This window comes from Cyprinodon variegatus, unplaced genomic scaffold (assembly GCF_000732505.1).
Source record: "Cyprinodon variegatus isolate N-32 unplaced genomic scaffold, C_variegatus-1.0 Scaffold510, whole genome shotgun sequence".
Classification (NCBI taxonomy): domain Eukaryota; kingdom Metazoa; phylum Chordata; class Actinopteri; order Cyprinodontiformes; family Cyprinodontidae; genus Cyprinodon; species Cyprinodon variegatus.
The window spans coordinates 209,276-237,032 of NW_015150963.1; the positions used below are offsets into that span (position 1 = coordinate 209,276).

The window sequence follows — 27,757 nt, forward strand, 5'->3', positions numbered from 1 at the left end:
CACAGACTTGCTGCAGAACTGACCCCAAAATGTTTTTAATTGCTAAAAGAACCGCCCTTTTAAACCAGGTGGTTTCTGGGTCAAACCTCAGCTGGAGGCCCGTTCATTTACACCTACATGGAGTTTCTTGAGCTGTTTGTTGACGGTGGTGAGGTCCTGTCCCTGGTCCACGTAGGACAGCTGACACTCCAGCTGGCCCAGCCTCTGGTCGAGGCTTTCATAACTCTGCACCAGCAGGTCCGCCTTGTTGGCCTCGAAGAGCTGGCGGGCTTTGGCCTGGGTGGTGCTCTCCAAATCTAGCCAGCAATCCCTGATCTCCTCCAGCTTCTTCCGGACCACGGGGCTCAGCTCCGGCTTCTCCTTAATCAGCTGCTTGCCTTCCTGGGTGGAAATAAGAAGGAGACGTTTTAAGACTTCAGAGCAAGATAAACTAAGCTGTGCACTTGGTGTGTTGTAACTTTTATTTGATTTTTCTAGGATGCAAAATGCACATATAATCATGCTTAACTGAGGCCGACCTGAATCATTTCTTTATTTCATCACTTCAACCTCATTAATAATTTAAACAATTTAAACCACACTGGCCTAAGAAAGCCAAAAATACCTCCAGAACCCCCACCCCCCGTGCTTTTCCTATTTCTGCCTCCTTTTGAACCCCATCCCATTCAGAACCCCCCGCTGTGCAAACAGATGGAGCACCATTCTTTACATTCACCTGCTTCAGTTCATTTATTTTCATTCTACCCCAGTTCACACTATCTCAACAAAATCCTTCTCCTATTCAACTCAGACCAATCCAATGGAGCCTATGTGCTTCACACAAAGAACTGATTCCCCATCTATTACAGAGCAAATAGAAAAAAAATGCATTTTTACAGCATGTTTAGAAGTAAAAAAAGAAAGAAAAACAAACTGTGTTTGCATGACAATACAATCCTAAACACACGAACCACAAACTCATGAAAGAAAAGTTAAAAAAATTGTGAAATTCAAATTAAGGTATTTGGATTTTCCACTGATGTTCTTTTTAAAAACTATACTTACACATCACTCATGCTTATTAAGGTTCCTTTTATTAATTTAGCCCTGGTAAGGCAAAGGAAAAAATAAAAAAAATGTTAGTATAGTACATTTCAGCGGCAAGGGAACTCAAAGTGCTTTACATTAAAAAAAGATCAGAATGTACAGCAATACCCTTAAAATAATAAAATAAACAATGGAGCAAATCACAGCAAATCTTCAAAAGATGAAAATCTTTACACCAAATTAAAAAATAAAATCAACTAAATATACATGATGTGTAGTAACATTTTAAAAAACAAAGCATGAGTTTGATGATTTCAGTAACAGGTCACACTTTAAGGGTGTACCTGCACCTACAGAGCCAAAAGTAGCTCTTTGGACCTTCCTCATAAAATTACTTGACAGGAATAACTTTGGCTGAAAAATAAAGTGGAAATAACTATTTTACATCACCTAGCGAAGAAAAACCACACACATTTGGAGCTTAGCAGGGGGGAAATTTCTGACTTGACCATTAAACCCTCTATGCGCAGTGACTCATCATCCGTGGAGAACAACATCCTGTCTGACTCACATTTATCCACATACTGCTCTATCATTGCAAACTGCAATGAATGTGATGGAGGGGCCCATTTAGTCATTAGGGCAAAGTGAAAATTTACAGAAACATGGATCTGAATAATAAACCTTCACTTTCTCTCCAATTACACACAAACAGGGGAAGCAGAGGCAGCCCACACTACATCACTGTGATTTCCAGTGTAAGTGGGTTATGTCAGCTTTCATTCTGCTGTTGCGTCTTTTCCCGATGCAGATGTGTGCCATCCGCTGCAGTGAGTGAGTGGGAGCGCTGCGTTGGCTCTAGCAGCTTCACCCACGTTACGGAGCTGCTTCTGTATCGCTCAGTCTACACTTCAAAAAGAGCCGTGATTCTCTACTGCACATGCGGATATCATCTGCATAAATCCCACAGCGAAAAGGAAAATCCTTTCTCTTCTTTCTGGGTTAAACTGACTGCAGGATTCAGATGTCCGATTATCAACAACTTTTCTACCTTAATGATGATACGAGTTTGGAAGAGACTTTGTATTTTCTCTAGAAAGAGGAGCAAATGGAGAAATCAGGTTTTGTGTTAGGAGTTTATATAGGAATGAAAAGAGCCACTAAGCAGGCTCCCGCTAACACATCTATTGTTGGGGAGACAACATGACAGCTATTAAAAACATATGTGGATTTTGGAGTTTTCTACCAATATGTGTCCCTGAAAAAAAAAAAAATTCTAGACAGCTATTGTTGACCTTAATTCCTATTTAAAGAGCGTTTTGAGGGACACACCCACAGAGAAAGAGGTAGAAACCTGCAGGACAGCAAGAGACAGCTCCTGACAGTGCGCTGATGCTACCAGTGACAGATGGGTCATACTCACTGTGCTGCTGTCTGGTGTGGATTTTACTGCAGACATCTGCTAGTCAGTGTATCCGTCACACTCAGGCCATGGCAGCTACTGTGTCAATATTTACGCTAAGTCTAAAAAAAATGCTCAGAAATCACAGTCACTCTACTTCCTGTTTTAGTATCTTTGAGAATTTCGTCAGCTGTACCTTTGTTTTTTTGCCCTTAGGTGCTAAAATAATAATAAAAAAATAAAATTTTGTCTTTACTATCATCTAAAATTAAAACCTTAAATTAAGGGTTTTAAAACACACAAGACATTCATAGCTGTAATCCAGACTAACTGTAGTCGGAGAATTTAGTTTCTCTCACTTCATATATTAATTTATGCTATTAACTCACTATAAAAGTTTTCACTCAGCCTGTTTCATCTGCAAGGCCTCACAATTCCCCTTCGGAGGGTGTTTGTAGACCAGACATACCTTCTTCCAGTAACAAACCAAATTCTCTGTCAAGGTTTATTCATAACATGTTAGTGTTTAACCAAAGTGTCTGTAATTGATTTGACTCAGACTACTTTCCCTTATTGTAAGTAAGGGAGAACAAACGCTGCCCAGGCAGAACAGGGCTGATTACCAAGCAATATGATGAATATGATGAACTGTTCTCTCTTTGCAAAGATATGAAAATAAAGTGCAGACTGAGTGAAATCCATCGATCTTATTTAACAGGAGCAAATAGTTACATACCTTTTTCCCAACTACACTAACATTGAAAAGCTTTGTAAAAAATTTGATTGTGTTCCAAGATTCTGTGGCTGCTTAAAATACCTGAAGTGCATATAATCCACTGTTGTGCTTGACATTAGATATGAGGAGTTCAAACTGATAAATTATATTTGATTTTATCCGGACGAGAAATCATCTCAATTGAAATTGCTTCAGTTCAAATTATATTTAATTCTTTCAGATTAAAATTTGTAAGCCATGCTACCATAAAGCTACCATGACGTATTTTTCTCAAAGAGCAATAATTGTCTCCCTGTAAAAAAAAAATTCAACAGTCATATGTTTTCATAATTCAATATGAAATAAAATTATCTTACAAGGTTGGAAAGAGGAAAACCAAGAATGAATCTGACTTATGAAGAACAGGCAGGGAAACAGAGCATATTTAATGTAAGAAGCCAACAAAGATCTAAGTGAGTATATATATATATATATATGTTAGGAGGTGTGTGCAATATAGGGATTTGCAATTAATTTCATTTTCATTATAATAATTTAACAAAATGCAATTTTCAAATCCAGATTCACTCTGTTTTGGCAGCAACTAACAATTATTTTGCAAATCAATTAATCTGTTTATTGTTTTTATGATTAATCGATTAGTAATCAGATAGCCAAAGATTCCTTTAACATTTTTTATGAAATTAAACTAAATGAAACTCAAACTTTTCCACTTGAGGAGTTCTGGATAGAACATATTGACAAATGAAAAAGTTTTTTTATTTTATTTTTTTTATCTTAAGCGCTAAATGGAGACCCAGAGAGAGAACCAAGACACGCCGTAGGGACTATGTTTCTGGGCTGGCTGTGAAACGCCTTGGGATTCACCCAGAGGAGTTTGCCCAAGTGGCCTGGGAGAGTTGCACCTTGCACCAGATTTTTGCACGCAAGTAGAATTAAGCACTTATTTACACAAAGGTTATAGCAGCAACGGACTATGGACAAGCAGGATTTCATGACAAAAACTGAAACCTTTGAGTGAAACATCTACATGCTTGCAGGTAGTGCAAAAAGAAAAAAATAATAATAAAACCGCAATATTGGTTTTAAAATATCAATATTTTCATTTTAGGCAAACTCATTCAGGATAAGCGCAATTACATAGAAAAAAGGTTTGTCAATAAGGGGATATTTGGCGCAGAAAGAAGGGTAAGCTGAGAGACTAAGAAAGGAAGACTAAGTAACACAGACAGACCAAAGGAATATATCAGAGATCTTACAGGAAATAACTCTAAATACAAGGAAAAAACTCTAAGAGGCTAAATGCAAAGAATGAACTAAGATGAAGACACTTCCTTACAACAATAAGCCTAGAGAATATAACTAAGTAAAATATAACTAAGTAAAACCCGTACAACCCTGAAGAAAACCAACAACCAAAATACTTCAATTAGTGAAAGTTCAGTATTTTCTTTTCTGGTCCAATTAGCACTAAGCATGCTAACTGAAGCCTTAGTCTCAGATTTGCAGGCCATTTTATTTCATTTTTTGTTAATAACTATTTATGCAGCAAGAACTGTACCCTACCGCTCTCATAAAGAAATTAAAAAAGATAATGATAGAGAGTGAGTGAAACAAAAATTCACTGTGAAGCTGATCTTGTCCTTCTTAATGAGGTCAGTTAATTATCAAGCAGTCTGAGTGAACATCCAATCCCCAATGGATTTAGGCTTAAAAGCGCACAGAAAGAAGCGCATATTCACAGAGCACTGATGCTCATTTCATCATGCTCACATATACAGTCCCCTGAAGAAATTCACCTCTAAAGCTCATACAACATTAAGAGAAACACTTTAATGGTTTTTAGATCTACAGAGACAAAACATCAGATTTTTTAAAATTTTGTATCAAAAGAAACTTATAATAGCTAAATAAAACTTATCAGTCTCTCTTTCTAGAACTAATTCATCAAATTGTCCTAAACCACTCATCTCATGGGATTTGAACCCTTCTTATCCAGATTAGTGTCTCTGACTGGCTGAGGTTCAGTCCAGTCATCCTGCAGCAACAGAACACCACTTATTGAATAAACACCACATTAAGCATTCAGAACAACGCAAACGTAAGCATATAGATCCGGATCTCTGTACTACAGTAACACCAACTGAGGGGGCTTTGCTTCATTTACTTCCCTGCCTGTTCATTGTCTCATGACTGTCCTTAATGAATAAAACAACCAACTTTATAATTTTTCCATCCACAATATTTTCACCAGTGATCTCATGTTTTTGAAGGAATCCACCATGATCTGCAGGCAGAAGTGAAGCCTGGTTATTCTTAAACATCTGGACTCATGTGGTTTAACAGAAGAATCCAGCAGGGAGTGAAGAGAGCTAAAGAAGGTGAATACCGAGGAATTTGTGGGGAAAGCCATAAAGTGCAGGGAGGAGCAAATAGGTAAAAATAGGAACCACTAAAGCAAAAGAAAGTCTGATGAACAGATGAAGAAAGACTACTTAACACTATTTAACAGAGAAGCTTATTTTAAAGTCGTAGGGAATCAGCAATTGCAACCATTGCATTTCCGAATTCTCCCAAGTGGTGCCCGACTTTACACGAGTGAATAAAAAGAATGTGATTGGTCGATTATAAAGGCAGCGGGATTGTTGTGGCGGAAGGTTTGCAAGCATGTTCGGTTGTGGCCGCTGTCTCTGAAGCATCTTGCTAATGCTAACCAGTTAGCAACTTAGTGCTAGTAGGTTCCCAATGGGAAAATCCATTGGGACCAAAGTAGCACTAAATTGGTGACTTAGCAACGACACTGTCAAGGAACGCTATGGACAGAGGAAACATGCAAGAGGAGGAGAGTTTAGTGTTGGAGGTCGTGGATGAGTCTCCTCCATCATACATTTTTTATTTAGAGGAGGAAAGTGGGGACGAAGTTGTTGTGGAAGAGGACGCCAGGGCAGCAGAAGCTTGGTTTGGTGTAGAAGTCTTACACCCATGCATGTTTGAGCCCTTGCCTCGCAACGCTGCCAGTTCTGTTAGCTCTACGCCTGCTGAAGACACAGACGTCCATCCCAGTGAACACTGGGACATAACTCAATGGTAAAGTAAATGATTCTTATTTCTTATTTCAACGTTGCATATATTAACTGCGACATATGAATCAAGATGCTATCACCCAAAAAATTTGATTGACAGATGAGTGTTGATATATGATTGGCCGAATTTAGGTGTTCAAGCTGACCTATAACTAACTGGCCTTAATAAGATAACAAAAAACCCCACATATTTTAAGACAGGATTTTTTTAAAATAGAAATTTTCTCAATTTTGGGACAATATAGTCTAAAAAAAGAGTACATTTATATACATGTGTAAGCCAGAATCATATGACATTTGAATATGACGAAACCAAAGAACAAGGAAGAAACTAATAAGGCAACAGAAAAATATAAATAACAAGGAAATGATTAAAAACAGACACTAAAGAAACATCTAAGGATCATAAAATCACTGCAGTGCTCTTGTCCTGTTCATCCACACAACTATGAACCCCTTCAACTTTCCACCTAAACCAGAAGTAACAACTGACAGCCTTGTTATAGATATTAATGTGAAGGATATGTGGCATATGCTGGAAAAACATCTTGGGTATAGGACATTTATTTCTTCAATAAATAACAACACCGTCCTGTGACCTCATCCTCCTCAAATCCCCCCTTGGATTCAGGAACTGCAGCGGGGATTTTATTGTTGCTCTGAAACAAAGGGCTAGATCTCTGAAGTGAATACCCATGTCCACATGTCTGTGATGGACAAAGGAAGCGTTCCCGATTTATTTCCAGGTTTCAAATAGGCACACAAGCATTTCCATTCCAGACACTCTGCTAACGTCAAGGGTGGATGGGCTCAGAGATGCTATTACAGTATTTTTTGCACAGATAGCCGATAAAATCCCAACTCTATCCCATCGATCAGTATAATTTAGCAATAAATATGCTCAAATATCAGTTCAATACAAACATTAATGGTTGATCCTGCCAGGTAAAATCAGTCCTCAAAGGATGCTATTTTGTTTCTATACCGAAAGCTTCTGTAAAATAAATCTAAGTATGTGGAAAAGGTTAGACAAAGAGATCTTAATCACATTCTGGTTCATGACTTAAAAAGAGCCAGAGAGGAACAGGAAATGGGAAGAGGACTGGATGGTGGAATGACCTTCATGGATGAGCTGCGTGCTGACCCAAAGGGGGGCAGGAAGGAACCAACAAATCTGATTGGTCAGCTGCAGCTTAGCAACCGCCACAAGCACATAAAACAGTAGACACTTTGCTCCAGTGACTGTTTACCGTCACTAGAACCCGATACATCAAGAAAAGGTGAATCATGATCCTTAAATCACGTGTCCTCTGCTTGGCTGTCCTCCGCTCTTTACCTCTGAACAATTACCACTTGATCCACTGCTCTGTGCTTTCCCCTCACGTTGAATTAAAGGCTTTAAGAGTTAGCTCTCCTAATCTTTGTTCATCAAATTCGGCAAATGCCAATTCAACTTTAAAACAAAGTATATAATGAAGCTGTCATGATCTGCTCTGAAAGCTGCCCTTAATTGCTCATTTCACTCCCCTCTCTGCCCAGTTCTAATCATCTCTGATCTGATCCACCTGTAGATTCTGCTTTATATTCAGTCCAGACCAGCTATTGTGGGGAGATTATTGTTTGATATCTGTTTGTTCCCTGTTTGCCTTCTGTTAGTCTCCTGTCTGTTAGTCTTGTCTCTGTCCCAGTGAGGAGTTTATTCTTAAGCTAGTGTCCTCAAGTAAGTTATTTCCCTTACCAGGTGGTGAGAGTGTTTCAGCGTTTTCCCTAGTGAATCTGTTTTCCTGATTCCATTCCCTCTCACCCACTGGTCCTGCCTGTCCCTGTCTGATCTGCCCACCCGAACCTCAGTTGGACTCCTGCTGGATTCTGCCTCTCTGTGCATTTCAGTCTGAGCTGGATGCTTGACGCACGGCACTCACTCTAAACCTGCCTTCATGCTCTGATGGATTCCTGGAACCTGGATCTGTCCATTCCTGAGTGGATCGTAACCCCTGACCGGACTGTGGACTCCTGGATTCCAGTACCATTCCAGTAGCTTCTCGTTGGCAGTGCATCAGCTTATCCTGCCTAAGATTGAGAGGATGGACTGAACTGTTTAACCAGAGTGGCAGTGATTGGGTGGTGCCCCGCCTTCTTCCTGCAGCAACCGCGAGCCGCAGATCCACAGCAGTGTGCTTCTGTCTTGTGTTTGTTTTAAGAAATGTTTTGAACTTTCCTACTGGCTGTCTCACCTTGAATACTGGGTCCCATCTGTCCTGTTTATGACAGAAGCCTCAATATTTCATTAGGTTATTGCGATGTTCATAATGTCTGCAAGGAGTTTTAAAAATTTTTATATTTTATTGACATGAGCTTTATTACCTTATTTGAAATAAATGTGGGGCATTATCTTCTAGAATTGGTGTGGTCAGTTTTAATTTGGTAAAAAATTCATCAGATAATTGAGAGCACTTGCAAATTAACCACCCCAGTTTTTCCTGGGTTAGTTTGGCCTAAAAGTCAGAGGGAAACGTTAAGCATTCAAGCTCCTTTTCAGCAAAGGCAGGTTAATTAAAATGTCAAAATCAAGACAAAAACCTGATAGACAAACAGGCAAGCACCTTCTGTGACTAAAGCCGCTCTAAAATCTGTAGCAGTTTTTTCAAACTCTCAGAGAACACCAGCAGAGAGACACAACCTGGACACATGTCCAAACCAGAAGAATAAGGGAAATTATTGTAGATTTCAGAGGAAACAGGAACAAGTGGAATCCTATTAATCCTGTCATCATTGAAGAAGAGGTGGAGGTGGTATATATATATGTGTGTGTGTGTGTGCGTGTGTGTATCTTGCATATATAAGTTTTGCATGACCATATTAAAATGTTGGTGTTTAAAAGCAATAAGATTATTAAGCCTTTATGAAGCCCTGATGATGTGATGAAAAACAATCTGCTTCCTGGTGTGATACTGTTTATTCATATAGAGCCAGTTCACAACACATGTCATCTCACCTACATGTATGATTATCTCAAGGATCATACAGTCAGGTTCAGTTTTCTATCCAAGGAAAAACCAGCTGATTCCATCTTGAAGACAGTTCCTTACACCAAGCATGCTTGTAATGAAAATCCCTTTATTGAGCCCACAATCGGGAAATTCATTCTGCATTTTAACCCATCCCCTTGGGGAGCAGTGGGATGCCATTGTGCGGCACCAGTGGAGCAGTGTGGGGTCAAACCGGGTACTTGCAGCCTTCTCAGAACACAAGCGCACTGCTCTCACTCCTTAGGCCAACACTCCCTACTGTAGCGACAGTAGAGAGGAAAAACTCCCTTTTAACAGGAAGAAACCTCCAGAAGAACCAGGTGTGAGCGGCCATCTGCAGAGACCGGCTGGGGTTCAAGGAGACAGAAGCAGAGATGGAAAAAGAAGCAAAGATACAAAAGGCAACTGTCAACCATGAAAATAATCAACCAAGATATAAAGATGTCTGTTCTGTAACCAAGTAATGACAGATCTCTGAGGTGAAAAATGTTTATTAGACTTTATTGTCATTTTGTACACACAGAGTGTATACAAAAAGAAATTTCGTCAGACATTTTAATTTTGAAAGTGCAGCAGTGATAAAATGTAAACATGGTGATCAAATGCAAACATAAGACTCGTATATGATTTACAGCTTCCAACATTCAGTGCTTTTTTTTAAATCAACATTCATGTCCATTAGAGGGGATTAAAACTTACTAGGTAAACAACTGATTTCCTGTTAGTTAAGAGATCTTTAAATAATAAAATATTACAATATTTCTCATTTAGAGGAATATAAGCTTGTAAACTAGCATCAAGTAATATTTAGGAGGGCTAAATTAGCAATAATCAAATGCAGGCTCTTATATGGCCTGTAACGAAATGTCTCTGGTAGCTACCGAAGCTAGTTATCCAACTGGCATCTGAAAATAAAAAAAGACATATCCGTGTAAACTTTGAACTGAATTGTTCAGATAGATTTATAAGAAATTACTTCATTTCTGTAAAATCCTTGTTTTTAAAATAAACATTTTAAGTTATTTTTTAGCATGAAGGCTACACATAAATCTAAAGAGAGTCAATGAGTCGAAAAAATCAGCAGGATTTCAGTAGATAGAAAACTTTAAACTAGAGAAGTGCATTGAACTAAAGCTAAAATGTAATTAACAGTTTAGTCTGCTATTTTCTTTCTATCGTATCTTCTGTTGTATCATTTACCACAGGTGTTGAGCTTTGGGTATCTTTTTTGATTGTCGTTTCACCATATATCTGATGTTTAGTATGTTTATTTTGTTTATTTATCTGTGCTTATTATTGTTTCTTAGTTGCTTGTCTTCGTAAATAGCTGGCGGATATAAATAAAGATAATAGAAGCTGGTAGGAGAAAAAAAAAATCCCTGCATTAATACTCCCGAATATTCAATAGAGGAGGAAAAAAAACATCATAAAACAATCTAGCTGGAAATGTTCTGACATATTAAAAGAAATAATTGCTCCCACAGCATGAACTTCAACTCTATAAATGTTAAGATTAATAATACAATGATAATACAGATTGGTGTGATCAGTAATAAAGTCAAAAATGTATAAAGAACAACAAAAAAAACCTAAACAACATATAACTTTAAAAAAAACAAAGAACTCAAAACATTTTTTTTATCTCGTAAATGAAAGAGTACGATTCTGCATCAACACTGTAAATAAATAAAGGAAATTACTGAGCATTATATTTGCAGGTTACTAAGCAACCCCCAGGGAGAAGGCATGCAGGGTGAACATGGCTGCCACATATGACTTCAGAAGCCAAACATTGTCAGCGTGCCAAAAAGCCAGGAAGCCTGTGGTCATCACAGTCTGCTGCTGATGAGCAGGAACTGGAACCAGTTATTAAAAATAACAGCTAACCCTTTAACCGTTTCAAATCCCAACTTTATAAAAAAATTTCTCCTGTGTGTTATAGAATAAAAGGAAAACATTTCCAAATAATAAAATCCAAATAAACTTTTAGCTTGATCTCCTCCTGCCTCTTTTAAAGAAACATTTAAAATAGAGCTGTTTTTTTGTAATCATACTCTTTTCCACATGTTTTACTCCTGAGTTCATCATGAAAACATTTAAGTGTCCTAAACATGATATATCTTAAATCACTGCATAATTTAGGATCTGATGATCAGATAAGTTAATTAGACAAAATTCACCCCAATTAATTAAAAAAAGCATCTTTTTTATGCTAAATGTATTTTTTTTTTTTCATCAAAACGTTGATTTTTTTTTTTAGATTGGATATATTACTGAGTTTCTGGGAAGAACTGGGTCAGAGTGTGTGAAAATAGGCAGCATGAAAACTAGTGTTGCACTGATACCGATACCAGTATCGGGCAGGGCCCCGATCCAGCACTAAAATGGTGGTATCGGCGAGTACCAACAAATAGGGCATCGATATCATTTTGAGAGCCAGAAGTTTATTCTACTATTGTCACCCATTCCTGGTAGGCAATAAAATGTCTACTGGATTCACTTTGTATTAGTCTTTTTCCTGCTTCACAAAGGTAGGCAGCAGCTTAACAAAGCCATGATGGCAATTATTTTACATCCAAGTAGTATGCAGTTCTTCATATATACACACAAATTCAAAAAAACTGAAATGTTAGAACTGTAAATATACAGTCATGTGTTTATATTACTGTTTTTATGTATTTTATTTTACTGTTTTCAAGGCTGCACTTAAAAAAAAAAGAAATTATCTAGAGAGCTGTTCTTTACGAAATTTATTTTTGTTTACACTTGTGTATACAAAATAAATCTGTCTCTAAGTCTCTCACATCAATTGCAAAAAGAAGGTATCGGTATCGGCAAATACTGCACAGCCAGGTAAAAATGGCATCGGTGCAACACTAATGAAAACAGTCTGACTGGCCTTCAAACAATGCATATGTAACTCTATTAGCATCTTTGCACAATTTTCACAAAAGATAGGTACGTAAATTATTGCTTGGAATCATAATTTTCCCTTTGAGCCTTAAACAAAGAGTTAATATACTTCAATTTATCCCCTTTTTCTTATGTCCTATTCAGCTGGATCTCATTCACCTTATTTCCCTATTCAGGTGGATCTTTTCTTAAACAACTAAGTTAACCTAATATTGAAGGATAGAAAGGAAAAAAGGACATATTTTTGAGAGCACTTTGTTGTTGTATATAATTACAATGTTTCTATATCTAGCCTCCAGTCTGGAAGTGATACAGATGTAATTTAGTTATTAAGTACTCCCCCAGCCTGGCTGCAGCAGGATGTCTTTGTAATGCTGAGTTTACACCTTTGACTGGCTGCTGTGACATTGATCCAGATGTGTAAAATCATTAGTGCCACAATTATGAAGGCATTTCTTTGGTACTCCTCATCTGAGGACATTGATGCTGTCCGTGTGTGTGTGTGTGTACCGATGTGTTTGGCATCTGTGGAGCAGAAGAGGTGACCCTTGATTGTAGGGCGAATTTAATTTTTTATGCTATCCATTCCAAAGATTAATTACCTCACCCCAAAATCCCAGGAGAATTTCTTTTTTTTCCCCATTTTGTCCCTGAAAAATAAGCACAGGGTCACAGGAATGGAAGCAGAGGAGTGGAGGGTGCAGCGGCACCCCCTGCTGGATGGGAAAGGATAGGCATGTTCAATTTATAGCATCAAATGCGGGATAAAAAAAATGTTTACGAAAATTATAAACAAGAAATTATTTTCAGTACATATTAGATTTTATCTTCTTCCATTATGTGGTTTTATCATAAGGAAATATAAAAACAGTGACATAAGTTTACACAAATCATTTACAAACATGTATTGCCGTACTTTTTGCGCTGTTTTGATGTAAATAAAAAAAAAAATATTTTAAAAAGATTGAATAATTGTACAACTTTACCGATTTTTGAACTCATTTAAGAGTAAGGTTAATATGTTTTCAGTCATTGAGGAGGTTTTCTAAGGTGGTAGGAATCTAATATGCATGCTTAAATATGTATGTCTCCTAAATCTTTAAGGTTAAATAATCCATTCTTGTAATTAATATTAGAAACACTGTAAAGCAGGGAAGTGGCAGCATCAGGCTGAGGGGCAGTTTGACTTATAGTGGATGGAGATGTCTCTTCAAAGTGTACAAATTTATCTTAAAATCCACCATTTCGGTGTAAAAACAAAATAATTAATTTAAAGCATCTGGATATGAAAATGATAAGACAGGGAAATAATAATGTTATATAATTTTGTGAAATATGCTTAAAGAGCACAGTAACCATCTGGAAAAATACAGAGTTAACAATCATTATTGTTGAAAATAAAGAACCGGCAGTATTTTAAGAGACGCATCAGGTCAACTCCAATACTTCTGGCATTACTTTAAGTTTAACAAGCTGTGCTTTAGTTTGTATGATGGCCACAGCTGTTCTGAGGAGAAAACACAGAAGATGGAGATACTGTACTATGGCAAAAGTTTTTTTTCCTTTTTTATGATGTAGTCAAAGAAGGAGCTGAGAATTATATTGTACTTAGAGGCTTGCAGCCAATAGGATTTGTGGAGTTGAGAAGCTGAGACTCTTGCAAAAGAATGTTCAAATGTATTTAACATCCTCAGATGGAGAGATAGAGCTCTGACTGGGGCAAACTCAGTACATACATTTATACAGCAACTTCCAATACAAAAAAATGCTCCCTTGGAACTATCCCACCCCTACACAAAGAACATTCTCACACTTGAAGATTTGGGTATTCCCAAGAAAAACACTTCAATTCACCAATTACATACATTTTTGCCAGATAAACACACAGAATAGGTCTCCCATTCACAGCATGAAGGAGCCTGTGTGAACTCATTCTTATGTCTCTTTCTGTCATCCCCACTCTTAACTCCCTATATAACTAAACTCCAGCATACAGACTGGTACAAAACTTCTAAACAATCATCCCTATTTAGACAGAGAAAAGGTTCACTGAAAATATCTTATCTCGCAAATAGGCCAAGGAAAAATAAGCTTCCACAGATTCTAAAGCTGGAGGTGCATAATGAGAACATCATGGTCCAGTTGCTTATACAGTAAGCAGAGGGAAAATCTATGATGGGTATATGGGCTGGTCATGGGACCAGGTTGGGCTGTTCTACTTTTAATATTACCATTGAAAAACAGTGTGTGTGTCTCATGTAATACAAACTCTGCATCCACTGCATCCGTGCCTTATCAGGTAAAGATTATGATAGTTAAAAAAAAAAAAAAAAAAACACAGCCTGTTTTGGGAAGTTTTTTTAAATCTTCCCTACCTAAGGAGTCCATTGCATATCAAAAGCATTTTTCAATCTATACACAGAACTGAAAACAGATTACTTCTGGATATGCCGGAATTGATGCTAACTTTTGCCTTGATTTCAGCCTCTTCAGACGGTCAACATAAGTTATACTTAGATACCAATGTATTAAATTGATTTGTTTATTGTCTGACATTTAAATAGTGTTTTTTAGTTCCAGGTAAAACGTATCCAAATAAAATTTAGGGATATATCTATTCCATTTCCTGAAGTTTTCTTTGCTAGCCAGAGTCCAAACGATCACAATATCTGTCAAAAAACTGTTCCAAAGTCTGCAGTCAGAGCACTTTCACTGAGCCATCAGATGCACTCAACAAGAGAGTGACCCAGAAACCCTCCCGCTCCAGGCAGGCAGGCTGTATTGTCTCAATAATTCCGAACAGGCAGCACTCACCTTTTCGATCTTATCCAGCCATTCCTTGTTCTGGGCCAGCTCGGCCATAAAAGCCTGGTGCTTCTGCCATTTCTTATGAAGCTTTTGGGTCTCGTCGCGACTGCTGTCCCTCGCCATCAGCATCTTCTCGTACACCCAGTCCCCCAGCTAGGGAGGCGAAAAGACAGAAAGAGGTGTAAATGTTGGAGAAACGCTGTGAGCAATGTTTGGAAAGATGATTCCCTGAAACATCAAAGCATTTTTTACCAGCAGATGCAAAAAAAAAAAAAAAAAGATATTTAAGACTGTGGAATATATTTGTTGCTGAATAGATACAAACCCTCAGGGGATCATAAACAAAAACAGATTTTGCATGTTTGCCTCACATTGTTTAACAAAAAAAGTACAAGTATTTAGGTTGAAATACAAGGTCAGACAGAAAGTAACTGGTAATGACGCACGGCAGTCACATGTAGGCTGACACACGTGTCACAACAAGCATGGCTGCAGGAATTCACATGTGCCTGCAACATACCAGCTTACATTACCCCCCACCTTAAGATCCATCCACTCAGCAAGCATCCCCCCCCCTACCTGGCACACACAGAGACCCCAGCTCCTGGTAAGAGTAACTCTACATTTTATTCATGAAGGAAAATGTTGAAAAAAAGGGGTGAATTATATTCAGGTCAACATGAGCTGTCTCCCTGATCATCCTCGTCTCTGCCTGCCCCATCTTTATCTCCAACCTGCCTTCCTCCTCTCCTCTCATCAGCCTGGAAGTAGAAAACTCGTTTACCCGCCGTGGTTAACGAGAGCAATCCGGGGGGTTGTGGCAGCTAAAGGCAGCCCCTGATGTCAGCATCCTCGCTCTTCTGCCGATAGATATACACATGCAAAGATTTTCCTCGCTGCTTCAAAGCAGGGCTGAGCGAAATGAAACCATGGAGCGGAGAGAAGGTAAAAAAGAAAAGGATCCAAACACGAGCCGGTGACTCAAAGCTGAGAGGAAAACGGTAAAGAATGATAACAGTGAGGGAGAAAAGGATGCTTGCTCTGATGATGCTGAGGACTCACTGTTCATCCAACCAGGAGAGGATGCAGGGATGGGGGTGGATCAGTATTGAGTGTGAGCATGAGGATGACTGAGTGAAGAGGGGAAAAAAAAATCACCCTCCTCCAAAAAAACAACAATAAAATGGCACTGAGCCCAGAGGAGCCCCTCCCTTGCATCACTCCTTCTGCGATTGAGCGGGATGATGGGCTGTTTGGAGGAGAGATGGAGGTGGGGAGGAGAGGAGTGGGAGGAGCAAGGAGCCCTGGACTGGATTTTTTTGGGGGCAGGGGATGTAGGTAACGCCTCCGGGCTCACCGGTCATGGCTAATGAGGTTGAGAGGAGGCGGGTGGAAGGAGGCTGGCTATAAACAGCGTTAGCAGTGGAAAGGCTTTCAAAATAATTTATTTTCTCTTGCTTCTTCGAAAGTTTTCAAGCTCAAAACAGCTCTACAGCTGCTTGTTTGATCTCCCTCCTCCTGCCCTGCATGCTGTCTCCCTCTCTCTGCAGCTGCACTCTCCGATTCCAGCCCGCCTGACGCTGCGGCAGTGATGAAGCAGAGAGAAAGGATAGAAGAGAGAGAAAGAGCAGAAGAGAAGCAGATTCCCTGTTTTTATGAATCGGGGCTGGTTTTCACACATCATCACCTCTTCTTGGAGTTCTCACACTCCATCTGTGCACTGTGCAGACATGTCGGGAAGCAGACAGCAGAAAATAGGCAGCTCACTTCTTTGGAGGCTGACAGGAGTAGGTGCATGGCTGCATATAGCGGTTGCACAAACCCGGCACAGGTTTGCAGTCTGATAGGAGGATGAGGGGCTGAAGAGGATGAGATAGAGTAGTGCTTAACAAAAGGATGCAGAGGATAAAAGGAGGAAGGTCGAAGGAGGACTCATATTTCCTCATCATGTTGGTTTTCAAAGTTCAATCCAAACAGTAAATATGAAAAAGGTCCATTTTGACAAACCCTCAAACACAGAGATGAGTTTAATACAATTACTCATGTTTGTGTTCCCCCACAATAGATTCCATCTGATTAGGATTTATGTGACCTTTTAATGCTTTAGACCATCAACCTAAAGTTGATGTTACACAGGAATAATATATAAAATTATTATCTTATCAGTGAACCAATCCAGACCTTTTTTTAAAAGCATAAATACTGCAGAGTTCTGAATTGGTTCTGGTTCAGGTAACCCAACTAAGATCCCGGACTGATTACTGTCAGGCCCGGACCATAAAGAAGTAATATAAAAGCAAAATTATCTCAAATCCACTTGAAATGTTGCAGCAATAACAGACTAATTTTATTTAATATCACTTCAATAAAGCTGAATACAAATAAATCTGAAAATAAGAGAGTAGGGATGCACTGATCCCATTCTCGGATCGGATATCCGAGTATAATTAGCTGTATTTTTATTGAAATTATGGACACCAATACCATGTACAACGATCTGGTGAATAAAATTGTATGATTGCAACGCTGATTGCATGATTTCACAGAGCACAAACAAGAGCTAGCGATAATTCTGTGATAATTTGAGAGCTTTTTTAAAAAATGTTCAAGCATGGTTCAACAATAATATTGGATCGGTATCGATACACGCAGTCCATGTATCGATACTAAATTGTATTAAAGAAAACGGATCGGTGCATCTCTAGAAGAGAGAGCTAGAATTTCTGATCTTATAAGTAAAACTAAAGAGGACTAATATTTAGTAATTACAGTTAATGCTTTTATTCCAGTAAAGGAAAGGAAGCAGATTAGTCATGTGACGTTTGTTTGGTCATGTGACAGTGGTGTAGCAACCGGTACCGGTAGTACGATCTGTACCATCAGCTCATTTGCGCATGTGCAACCATATATACATCCGGGTCGCCCCCAATTTTAAATTGTAAAAAATATCTAAAATACGTTTTTCCCTCCTCCAAACTAGAATGTGTTAAAGGTTAATAATGTATTTTCTGAGAAATTAAATGCCTTAAAATCCTTTCTGTTTTATCACTCGTCTGTACTGGAAATGGGGTCCTACGCTACTACTGGGTACTTTTCTGCCTTAGGATTTAGGAACATAAATCTAGTATTTTTGAGGGGGGTTTTTTTACCGTCTGTGCTAATCTTATGGTAAATAGTGCATAATCTAAAGAAAGAAACAACTAAAATGCAGATAAACATGGTTTAATCATATTTGGCCAGAATGCTCTGAGCATGTCCGATGATGATGTCAAACAAGCTGTTTAATGGAGAAAATGTAAAAAACATCAAATTGTCTCAGAAAAGTCATACAAAACTTTTTTTTAAAGATGTAGCTTAGCATTCTTTAGTGAGTTAAGGATAAAAATAATGAGCCGATGGTATGGATCGATAGTGACTCTCAGCACTGTGGTTGTTTTTTCATGGTTTCAAAAGGGTGAGGATGCATTTAGGATTCACTATCTGTAAATATAGGGTATTAGACCCAACAGTAATATCCTTATAAGACCAGATTTTTGATAGTGTTTTCTTTGACCTGGAAAATACGTTTGCCTTCACTGCAATTTCTCCTCTTCTCATGTGGATGCCACTAATAACGCCACCTCAGAGCAGCTGCAGCATGGCCTCACAGGACTTCTGAAAACTAGGTTCCTCTCTTGGTAGGCTGAACAATGTCTGAGACCTCTTGCAGCCAAAATAAACATGTTTTCAAGACTCAGACATTAGCTAAAAAACAACAGTGGCTGTCACTGTGCAGATTAACTGCTGAAAGAGTCATGTCATCTAAACTTAAACAGAAATAATCAACCTCTGACAGGTAATCACTGTTACTCTGGACCAGTGATGGCCCCTCTTTTTCAGGACAGGGAGGGGCTGCTGCTTAGTGAGCACAATTAACTAGGATTACTTAGGGGTGCTTTAATTAGGGATGCACCAATCTAAGTTTGACTTCTGATCCGATACTTTAACTTAGATATCTGCAGATCCCAATTCTGTTCCAATACCAGAGCTCTGTTTTTTTTAATGTTATGATCATAACTGTCATAAGCTCCTTCCCCAAAGCCAGTAGGATGTGTATGATTCATCTAGACAAATATAAACCAAAACTGAACTTTAGATTAGTACATAGTCAGAAAAGGGTGCCATAAAATCAATAAACGGGACAAACTATCCCCAAAAAACAAATATGTAGGTATACAGGCAAAATCGATTTATAAAACCAAAGAAACACCCATAAAGGGGTTAACTTTTGTGCTGTTCAAGTCTTACATAACCTAACTTTAATAAATATAATGAATTTGCCCTTACAGATCAGGCCCATTTTTTTATCAAAGTCTGATTTATAATTTTCTTTGATATCAGTTATTTATATGGGTTTGGTGCAACCCTAGCATGAATCAATCAATTACCAATTTGGGCATGATTTTGAGGTAGAAAATAGCATTATAAAACATTTAAAAGTTAAAAAAGTTGATGTTGCATGATTTCCGGCCCTTTAATTACCAGTTACTGAACATGCTGGATGGCGGCTGATCTCACCAACGGTTGCACAATTAGTTGTTGTGTTTGGGGGGCAAATATTTTGTGACAAAAATAATCATATTGTGATTTTTAAAATTGGATGATCAGAAATGTTTAGGTCAAAAGAACCCGAAAGGAGCAGATGCTCCTCACAGTTATGTATTTCCTATGTTTACTCAAGCAAGAGTCACTGGATGAAAACCTTTGATTTAGCCCCAAAAAAAACCAAACTATTAGGACTTCAATGAGAATCATGAACGCAGACATTCCCTCCATCCAGAACTCATACAGGTCTGGGGAAAAGTCAGCTAACATCTCTGCAGACACCACACATCCTGGATGTAAAGTACTTAGATTTTTGCCAGCAGGTCAACAAGTTAGAGCCTTAGTTGCAAAAAAATATCCAAAACACCTCTGACAAAAAAAAAAAAAATCAGTTTACCCATAGAACCACAACCTACCTTTCTGTTTTTCTCTTATTTACATAAAACATTGGCTGTACATACACATACATATATGACTGTTCATTCTATTTTTTACTTTACTTTCTCTGCAGTTAATTATATTTAATGTTTGCACACCGTGAGTACTTAAAACATATGAAATGTTCCCAGTTTATGCACAAAATCTTTGCAAATCATGCTGATTCTGATTTCTTTGATTATTATTTTTACATAAAAGATTTGAGAACAGAATTAAATTAGGAATATGAACTGTAAACAAATGTACCTTTGGAGCTGACTTAAAAATGTAAACATGTTTTAGAGATGGCATCAGTAGCAGAGAGAGAAGAACACAGCCTGTACATTGAGAGTCAAAGTTTCCAGCAGAATGACACAGTGTCACACTAACAAACACAGCATATGACTCTTTGTGATGCCTTCTCACGTATGACTGCCTGATACGTACAGGGGGCAGCTTTACTGTATGACTGATACATGCTGATAGCTATGCAAAGTACTGTATTCACTCCCTATTTTTAATTAGTTACAGTATAAGTAATCAGGCTGCTTAATTATATGAGTTAAACAAAGAAAAATTGTTGAGTTCTTGACCAAAAAAGAAGACTGTGATCCTCCAGGCTGTAAAAGGTGAACCAGTGGGGCCACACCATCTTTGAGTATGTTTGGCTCAACCTGCTGCTGTAAAGCAGGATTCTCCACCATGAACATAATCAAAAATAAATATGGATCCAGGCTCAAAATGAGCACCTTGATATGAGCTTTAGAATGGCTTTGTCTCCATTCAAACCCAGGTTTAAAGCCTTGGAGGAAAGCATAAAGCCCACTGCTCTCATTAAGCCATAAAAAAAGAAAAAAACAACAACAAGTGGTCAGTTCATGTGTTTTATGTGAATCAGGAAATTGTCTATATACCAAACTGAACGATTGTTGTTCTCTACTTCAAAAAAACACTTTAGATTTTAAAATGAAAAAAAAAAAAATAGAATATTTTTTTATTTAAAAATTCAATGTATAACATGGATTCATAAACACTTGCATTTCATTTCAGTGTTAAATTCTGTTTAAAGTAACAGATTATAATAAAAAATGTCTCCGGACCTTTACTGATTGAGGATTTTCTTTATTCGGACACCGCTGATTTTTAATTAATTACCCCTGTGCTAAAACATATCAGCTGGAAGGAATGGCTGTACCTTAGCAAGCTGTCAAAGAAGAAAACGGCTAGACTGGACCACTGCAATCACCTCCCTAAACAGTTTAAGGGTATTTTGAACCCCATGTAAACATTGTTTTTAATTTAATTATGCTCCATATCTCCCCAATTAATAAACAACCATAAAGCTTTTATTTGTACATTTTTCCTTATTGAAACAACCTTCAATATTAGCAGGTATAAAATTCATTTTTTCCACCTTTAGAGTCTAAACACTAAATTTGTCTTTTTAGACTTTATAAGAGGGATTCTACCACACCCCCCATCCATCAACCACAAAACCCTGTCACTGAGGTTCCCTCTTGACTTAAACATAGTGATGCAAGTATTTTGTTTTCCACATATCTTATACTTTATATACTTCTTTCCCTCTCCCTCTGGATAGTGAGAGGATTTTCTGTTATGGAAAGTATTCCCAATACTACCAGCTGTAGTATTCCTACCTCATGACAGTCTTGGAGAAATCTTTGAAGTTCCCATTGGTCATTCAGTTTTTCCAGCCACCGCTGGGCAAGCTCCCTGTTCTTGTTTCCCCTGAAAAAAAAAAGAAGTATTCATATCTAGGTTGACAAAACATTTTAGAGTTTAAGTCATTTGGAGACTAGAACATCCATACACAGACAAAGTTGCTGGTACCCCTCTTTTAAAAAAAAAACATAAACCAACAATAGTGACAGAGATAACTTGAATCTGACAAGATTAATAAATACAAATTCTATGTAAATTAAAAAATAAAAGTCAGGCATTGCTTTTCAACCACGCGTCAACTGGATGATAAAAAAAAAGACACCATGAAACAGGCCTGGACAAAAATGATGGTATCCTTTACTTGGTATTTTGTTGCACGTTATTTTGAGGCAATCACTGCAATCAAACGGTTCCTATAACTGTCAAGGAGATGTCTGCTCCTCCCAGCAGGTATTTTGCTCCACTTCTCAGGAGCAAACTGCTCCTTTTCCAGATGACATGTTTCAGCTCCTTCCTTCCTCTTTTCTGGTGTTTTTAGCAGTCTTTTAGGTCATTATCTTATTGAAACCAAACTTTCTGACACTGGGCATCACATTTCTCTCTAGAATCGCTTCATAGTCTAGAGATTTCCTCCCATTCTGCAAAGGTTCAAGACAGCCTGTACCGGATGAAGCAAAGCAGCCCTGGAACATACTGTAACAGAGCTTCCTCCATGTTCCACAGTATGGACAGTGTTCTTTTCTTGATATGTTTATGTTTTAAGCTTGTGAACATAGAGTTGATTTGCCTTGGCAAAAATTCAGAGTTCATAAGACATTCTTCCAGAAGCTTTGTGATTTATCCAAATGTAGCCGGGCAAATTTCAGTATGGCTTTTTTATTATTTGTTTTTATCCATGTTGTCCTCCTTGGTCATCTCCCTTTAATTCCACTGTGGCTCAAATGATGGATGGTGTGATCTGACGCTGATGTTTTTTGAGCCTAAGTTTCACCTTTAATCTCTTTAAAAGTTTCTTTGGGCTTTTTCTTCCCATTAGTATTACCTGTCTCTTTGATTTGTCCTACATTTCCCTCCTGTGGCCACGTCCAGGGATGTTAGCTACATTCCCATGGATGTTAAATTTCCGAATATGTGCAACTGTAATCACAGGAACATCATGGGGATGGTTTTATAGCCTGTACTTTCAATGTGGCTGTTTATGAATTCTTTCTAATCTCATGAGACTTCTTTTTCCTTCTCTCCCTCTGGTCCATGTTGAGTGTTATATAAACCATGTCACCAAACAGCACAGTGGCCCTATACGTAGGCCCAATATGCTGCAGCAATGCTTCAAAGTAATGCATTTACCTAATGTTTTTTTAACTACTAATGATTCCGGCGTAGCTGTTTATCTGCTGTCTTCGGTGGATCTGTTTACTAGCCAGTGCAGGCTGCACTGTGGGGGGAAGAGCTGTGGATAGCACACTGCAACCAAGGGGGAGGGACCAAAAATGTGTGCTTGTTCAGGTCCACAGTATTTTTCAGAAATTCTACTTTAGATTTAAATAGAATAGTAGTAAAAAAAAAGTGGAATATTTTTGTTTTGTTGAGCTGTGGTGTTTAGGGCTAAAGAGAGGCCAACTATAGTGCACCATAAGAATCGGTGCAAACTGCTTTTTTTAGGGGGGGTTACAGGTACAGGTCTGTGTTTGGCTTCATGAAGTGTATGCAGACATAGAGCACGAGGTGAGTTCAGAATAGTTTTATAGACAAAGGACATATCACGGCTTGGTAATTCATGCTTGGCTAGGTCAAAGCAATTTAGCCTGGTTGAATTTAATATTAATATAGGCTGATATGGGCGGGCATAGCAATAACTCATTAGTACACAGTACATGTCTTTTGGATGGGTGAGCCATTTTCAGTGCAAATCTTAATTTAAGAATTAAAAAAACTAGCAAAATCTGATTTGTACAAATTCAGAACTCTTAAATGCTCATATGCTTTACCCGCAGCGTGGTTCTTTGTGTAAATCTAATTCAGAACGCATATAGATATTTTCATAGCTGTTCCGCCTTCTTTTCCTGCAAAGAACATAACAAAACCTCAGCTGTCACCCAGATTTCATGGTCAACTGTCTGGTTTTGGAGCAAACAGAACCTTTTGTCAGCCTCTTTGTCTTGTTGTGAGTCTCTCTGCTTTTAAAGCTTAAGACTCTATTGTTTGCCAAACTGTTGTGTTTTACCAGCTGCTTACATTTCTAAGACACATGCACTCAGGATGGTGTGCAGAGTGTAAGCATGAGACCCTTGAAGACTTACCTTAGGAAAATTACCTGCATTAAAAGCTAGATAATGTTACCTGACAGCCAATTTTTTAGCTGAAAATTGTCCATTTATGCAAACAAACATAATGACATATATGTCCATTTTATCAACCAACTTAAGTATCTGCACAAAAATGACCCCCATCTTATTCCAGAGCTTCCTTTGGCTTTGATAGCATAACTTTTTAAGTACCTGCTGGCGAGGGTGTCGATACGTTCCCTGATGCGCTCGGAGTAGATGTTGTTCTGACTGATCAGGCTTTCTCCTGCCTCAATCACAGCTTTGATCCTGTGCAGGTTCAGCTCCATAGTGGTGGTAAAGTCCTTGTGTTTCTTTATAGCACCTTCGACTGTTTCTACGGTGGTGGGAAGCTCCACGTGAGCGAGAGCCGATTCCTGAAGATGGACCCAGAAGAAGTGATAATCAGTGTTAGTTATGAGTTACAAAACACAATTTCTTCCTGTTTCTGTTCATTCTATGTGCCTCACCTGGTTGTTTAAGAAGGACTCTGCTTGTTTGACATCTCGTAGGAACAGGTGAAAAATATGAGCTTGGACCAGAACTTCCCTCCTGCTCTCCCACATTTCGAGGAGCTTGTTCCAGCCAACATCAAGCTTCTGGAGCCACTGCTGCAGGGCCGCCTGAGGCAGAGGTGCATCTTCTGACTCTAGAAGCTCATTCATGGCTTGGAGACGCTCATAGTCTTCCTCATACCTGCATCCAGACCGACAGACACATGAGGGAATGAGTGGGATTTCTTTACGGGGGGATGTAAGGAAACCTTCCACGGTGTGTCCCATTGGGTCATCCCAATCTACTTGCAAAATGGACCACAAGTATGAACCCAAATAAAATTTCTACAGTTGGTACTTCCACTTTCAGTACAATTTCACTTTCACAAAAGGGAAAGGGATAACAGGAAGTGAATGATCTGTAACAAACAAAATAGTTGATGGATTTAACAACCCAAAATGGGTTTTGTTTACAGAAAGTCAAAGATAAGCCTATACTTTGGTATGGGCCTAAACACAGTTGAGAGGTTTGCTTTAGGTTGTTTGTACATGCTGCATAGGTGATGCTCAATCTCAAATATTACTCTGATACTCAAAAGCATCTGGGAGTTATTCACTGCCAAAGATGAAACTGAAGAGGGAAAATGTATAAGGTGTACAGGTAGGCAGCAATCCTTCTCCTTCCATTTCCCATAAATGCCTCAATCCGTAAACTGTCGATGCAAAGTCAAAAGGGAAAACATATGCAAGGTATAGGCAGCCGTCTATCTTCTTCTTTTAACTGTATGAGCCCTGGAGCCCCTCCGTACATCAAGTTATGGTCTGCCACACCCTTTTTAAACACCCACTTCCCTTCCACTATTTTCCCACACGGTTAACTTTTTGTGCACAGATTCACTTCATGGACAAAGGAAATGCTTTGAAAATTCAGACGGACAAGCACCGCGTTCCTATGAGCAGTTGGGGCTGAGATGGCCACGTCAGTCAATATTTTTTTCAGATTTTTAGGACCGCCGGCAGCAAAAGTGAGGGTGAGGTTAAGTTGTGACAAAAGTCTAGCCGTGCTTACTATGACTGGGTATGGCCGTATATACACTTGCCCATCATACATCAGTTATACTCAGGAAAACACTGCAATGATGGAGTTCTGTTGCAGAACAGCCACTTACCGTCCGATCTCCTCTTTGAGAGCAGCATGTTTGTTGATGAGTTTCTCTGCCTCTTCCAAATCATTGGGAAGTTGATCAGACGCAGCAGCCGTCTGGGTCTGGACCAGCCAGGTTAGGAAGGAGTCCAGATCCTGATGAGACAGGTTGCCCAACAGAATTTCAGTCAAGTTTAGACTTCATTAGTCCATTTCAACAGCCTTAATATTTTATGTATTGTGGATTTGCTGCTATGCTTGGGATTATTGTCCTGTTAATAACCCCGGCTTCTGTACAACAGTTGGCCTCATATTTCACTTAAAATACTTGGTACCGGGTGCACCAACTCATTGCTTAATTGCAGGATTGATTCCTATTCCTGCAATCTAACTACAAAAATCTGTGCTCAGCAAATTGTTAATAAAGACTAAATGAACAACTCTAAAATTGTTTTAAATCCTAATACTGATATTAGGAAATGACACATTGAAGCATGTTAGCTTTTTTCTTTTTGGATGAATTTTGTGTGAGTACTTTTTTTTTTTTGTTTAGTTTTTACGGCACTAGTGGCTTGTTTTATCAACAGCAGGCTGACAGGAAAGGGGATATGAGAGAGGGGGAGAGACATGTGGCAAAGGACCACACGTCGGATTCAAACCCGGGTCGACCGCGTCGAGGACTAAGGCCTCTTTACATGGGTTGTGCGCGTACAGTACTTTTAATGATAAAGACACTGAATGTGACTTAATTAAGTCTTTCTTTCTGTGACGTCATGTCAATTTGCAACTGTGGATAGATGTTAAAATAGCTTGGTGGATGGAGTGGAAGTCACAGTGCCATAGATTATTAACAATTATTAACAATCCACAATAGCCACTGACGCCATTCCTGCTGCAGCAGTATCAAGGTAAAATCCACACATCATGCAGGCGAGGCTTCTGCAAAGCTGATCATTAAATCTGCACCAGCATGATCAGTTAAAAACTGCAAAGATTCAACTCGGGCAAAAAACAACATGACCAGTTTGAATGCGCACAACTTTGGCCAGATCATGTGGATTAGCTGATAAAAAAAAAAAAAAAAAAAGTAGTGATTTTCTAGTATTTTGTTACTAGCTGTCCATTCTTTATTACAATGACAGTAACCGCAGATTTGACCACTTTTTAGTTAACCTAAAGCAATGTCAGTTGCATATATTTTTACGTCAATGTTCTATTTGTAATATTTTTAAATTGAAAAACAGCAGGTATATTTACTTTTGATTCAACCTGCAGAGTTTCTTCTTGCAATTGACTTTAGTTTCACAGTTGTAATATTTTCAAGTAAAAAAAAACTGTGGAAACAGCAGGTAAACCTACTGTTAAAACATTTATTGCACTTAGCACACTTTAATAAAAAAAACAAAACAAAAAAAAACACATTATTGAACATAATAACAGAAAGGTAACCTCCTATTGATTTAATCTGGAGTTAAACTTAAAATAAAATTTGAGTGTTTTTGCTATTATTTTTTTTACTACCTATTTGTTTAGGAACATATTTATGTCATATGTACCTAAGTTCCTTTAAAAGAAACAACACAAATCTATGACATTTCAAGTATGCAGGTATTTATTTCACAGTCACACTGGTTACATTTTTGGCTAACGATTTACTGAATCAATGTCAAGTCACTGAATCGGATCGGATCAATCTAAATAAACCAAAATTGTCTATGAAACGAATCAGCAACTATGAATTGTTTTAAAGATTAACCGATACAGCCCTACTTGGTACACAGAGGAGGTCATGGTCACTTTATTGTGACAGTAGAGGGCTGCTTAGGAGGATTCTGGGGTTGAAGGTCTTCCTCAGGAAGCCAGAGTAACCTTCTGAGTTTCACACCAGGGAACTTTTAGCATCTGCAGGAAACAAACCTCCTCTCCTAACCACTAGACCACCACGTCCCACTGGAATGCTAAGTTAAGCTTTGTCAGAAAAACTCATAATTCATTACCACCAGTACTCAAGTTGAGGGGGGATGAAGGGGATGGCTCACCCTTCCTAAATGCCCCCCCACTCCCATACCATCCCCTGTGACATTTTATTACGGAATGTGTAAAATTTCCACTAC

General features: G+C 38.5%; 1 protein-coding gene across 5 annotated transcripts in view; it reads right to left on the reverse strand.

Moving 5' to 3' along the window:
- Positions 1 to 27,757, reverse strand: part of sptbn4 (spectrin beta, non-erythrocytic 4) — a 107,126-nt gene that overhangs the window by 30,822 nt on the left and 48,547 nt on the right. For 4 of the 5 annotated variants that reach the window (XR_001481701.1, XR_001481700.1, XM_015390757.1 and 1 more), the window contains exons 21-26: positions 25,669 to 25,799; positions 24,476 to 24,701; positions 24,180 to 24,382; positions 21,657 to 21,747; positions 15,004 to 15,150; positions 118 to 381 (exon numbers count right to left, since the gene is read on the reverse strand). Coding sequence is in view for 3 of the 5 variants with exons in the window: in XM_015390757.1 (XP_015246243.1) it covers positions 118 to 381; positions 15,004 to 15,150; positions 21,657 to 21,747; positions 24,180 to 24,382; positions 24,476 to 24,701; positions 25,669 to 25,799 (1,062 nt within the window). In the remaining 2 variants the exon portion in view is untranslated. Of the gene's footprint in view, positions 1 to 117; positions 382 to 15,003; positions 15,151 to 15,781; positions 16,208 to 21,656; positions 21,748 to 24,179; positions 24,383 to 24,475; positions 24,702 to 25,668; positions 25,800 to 27,757 lie in introns of those variants that run through there. The other variant, XM_015390758.1, reaches the window with a different exon arrangement.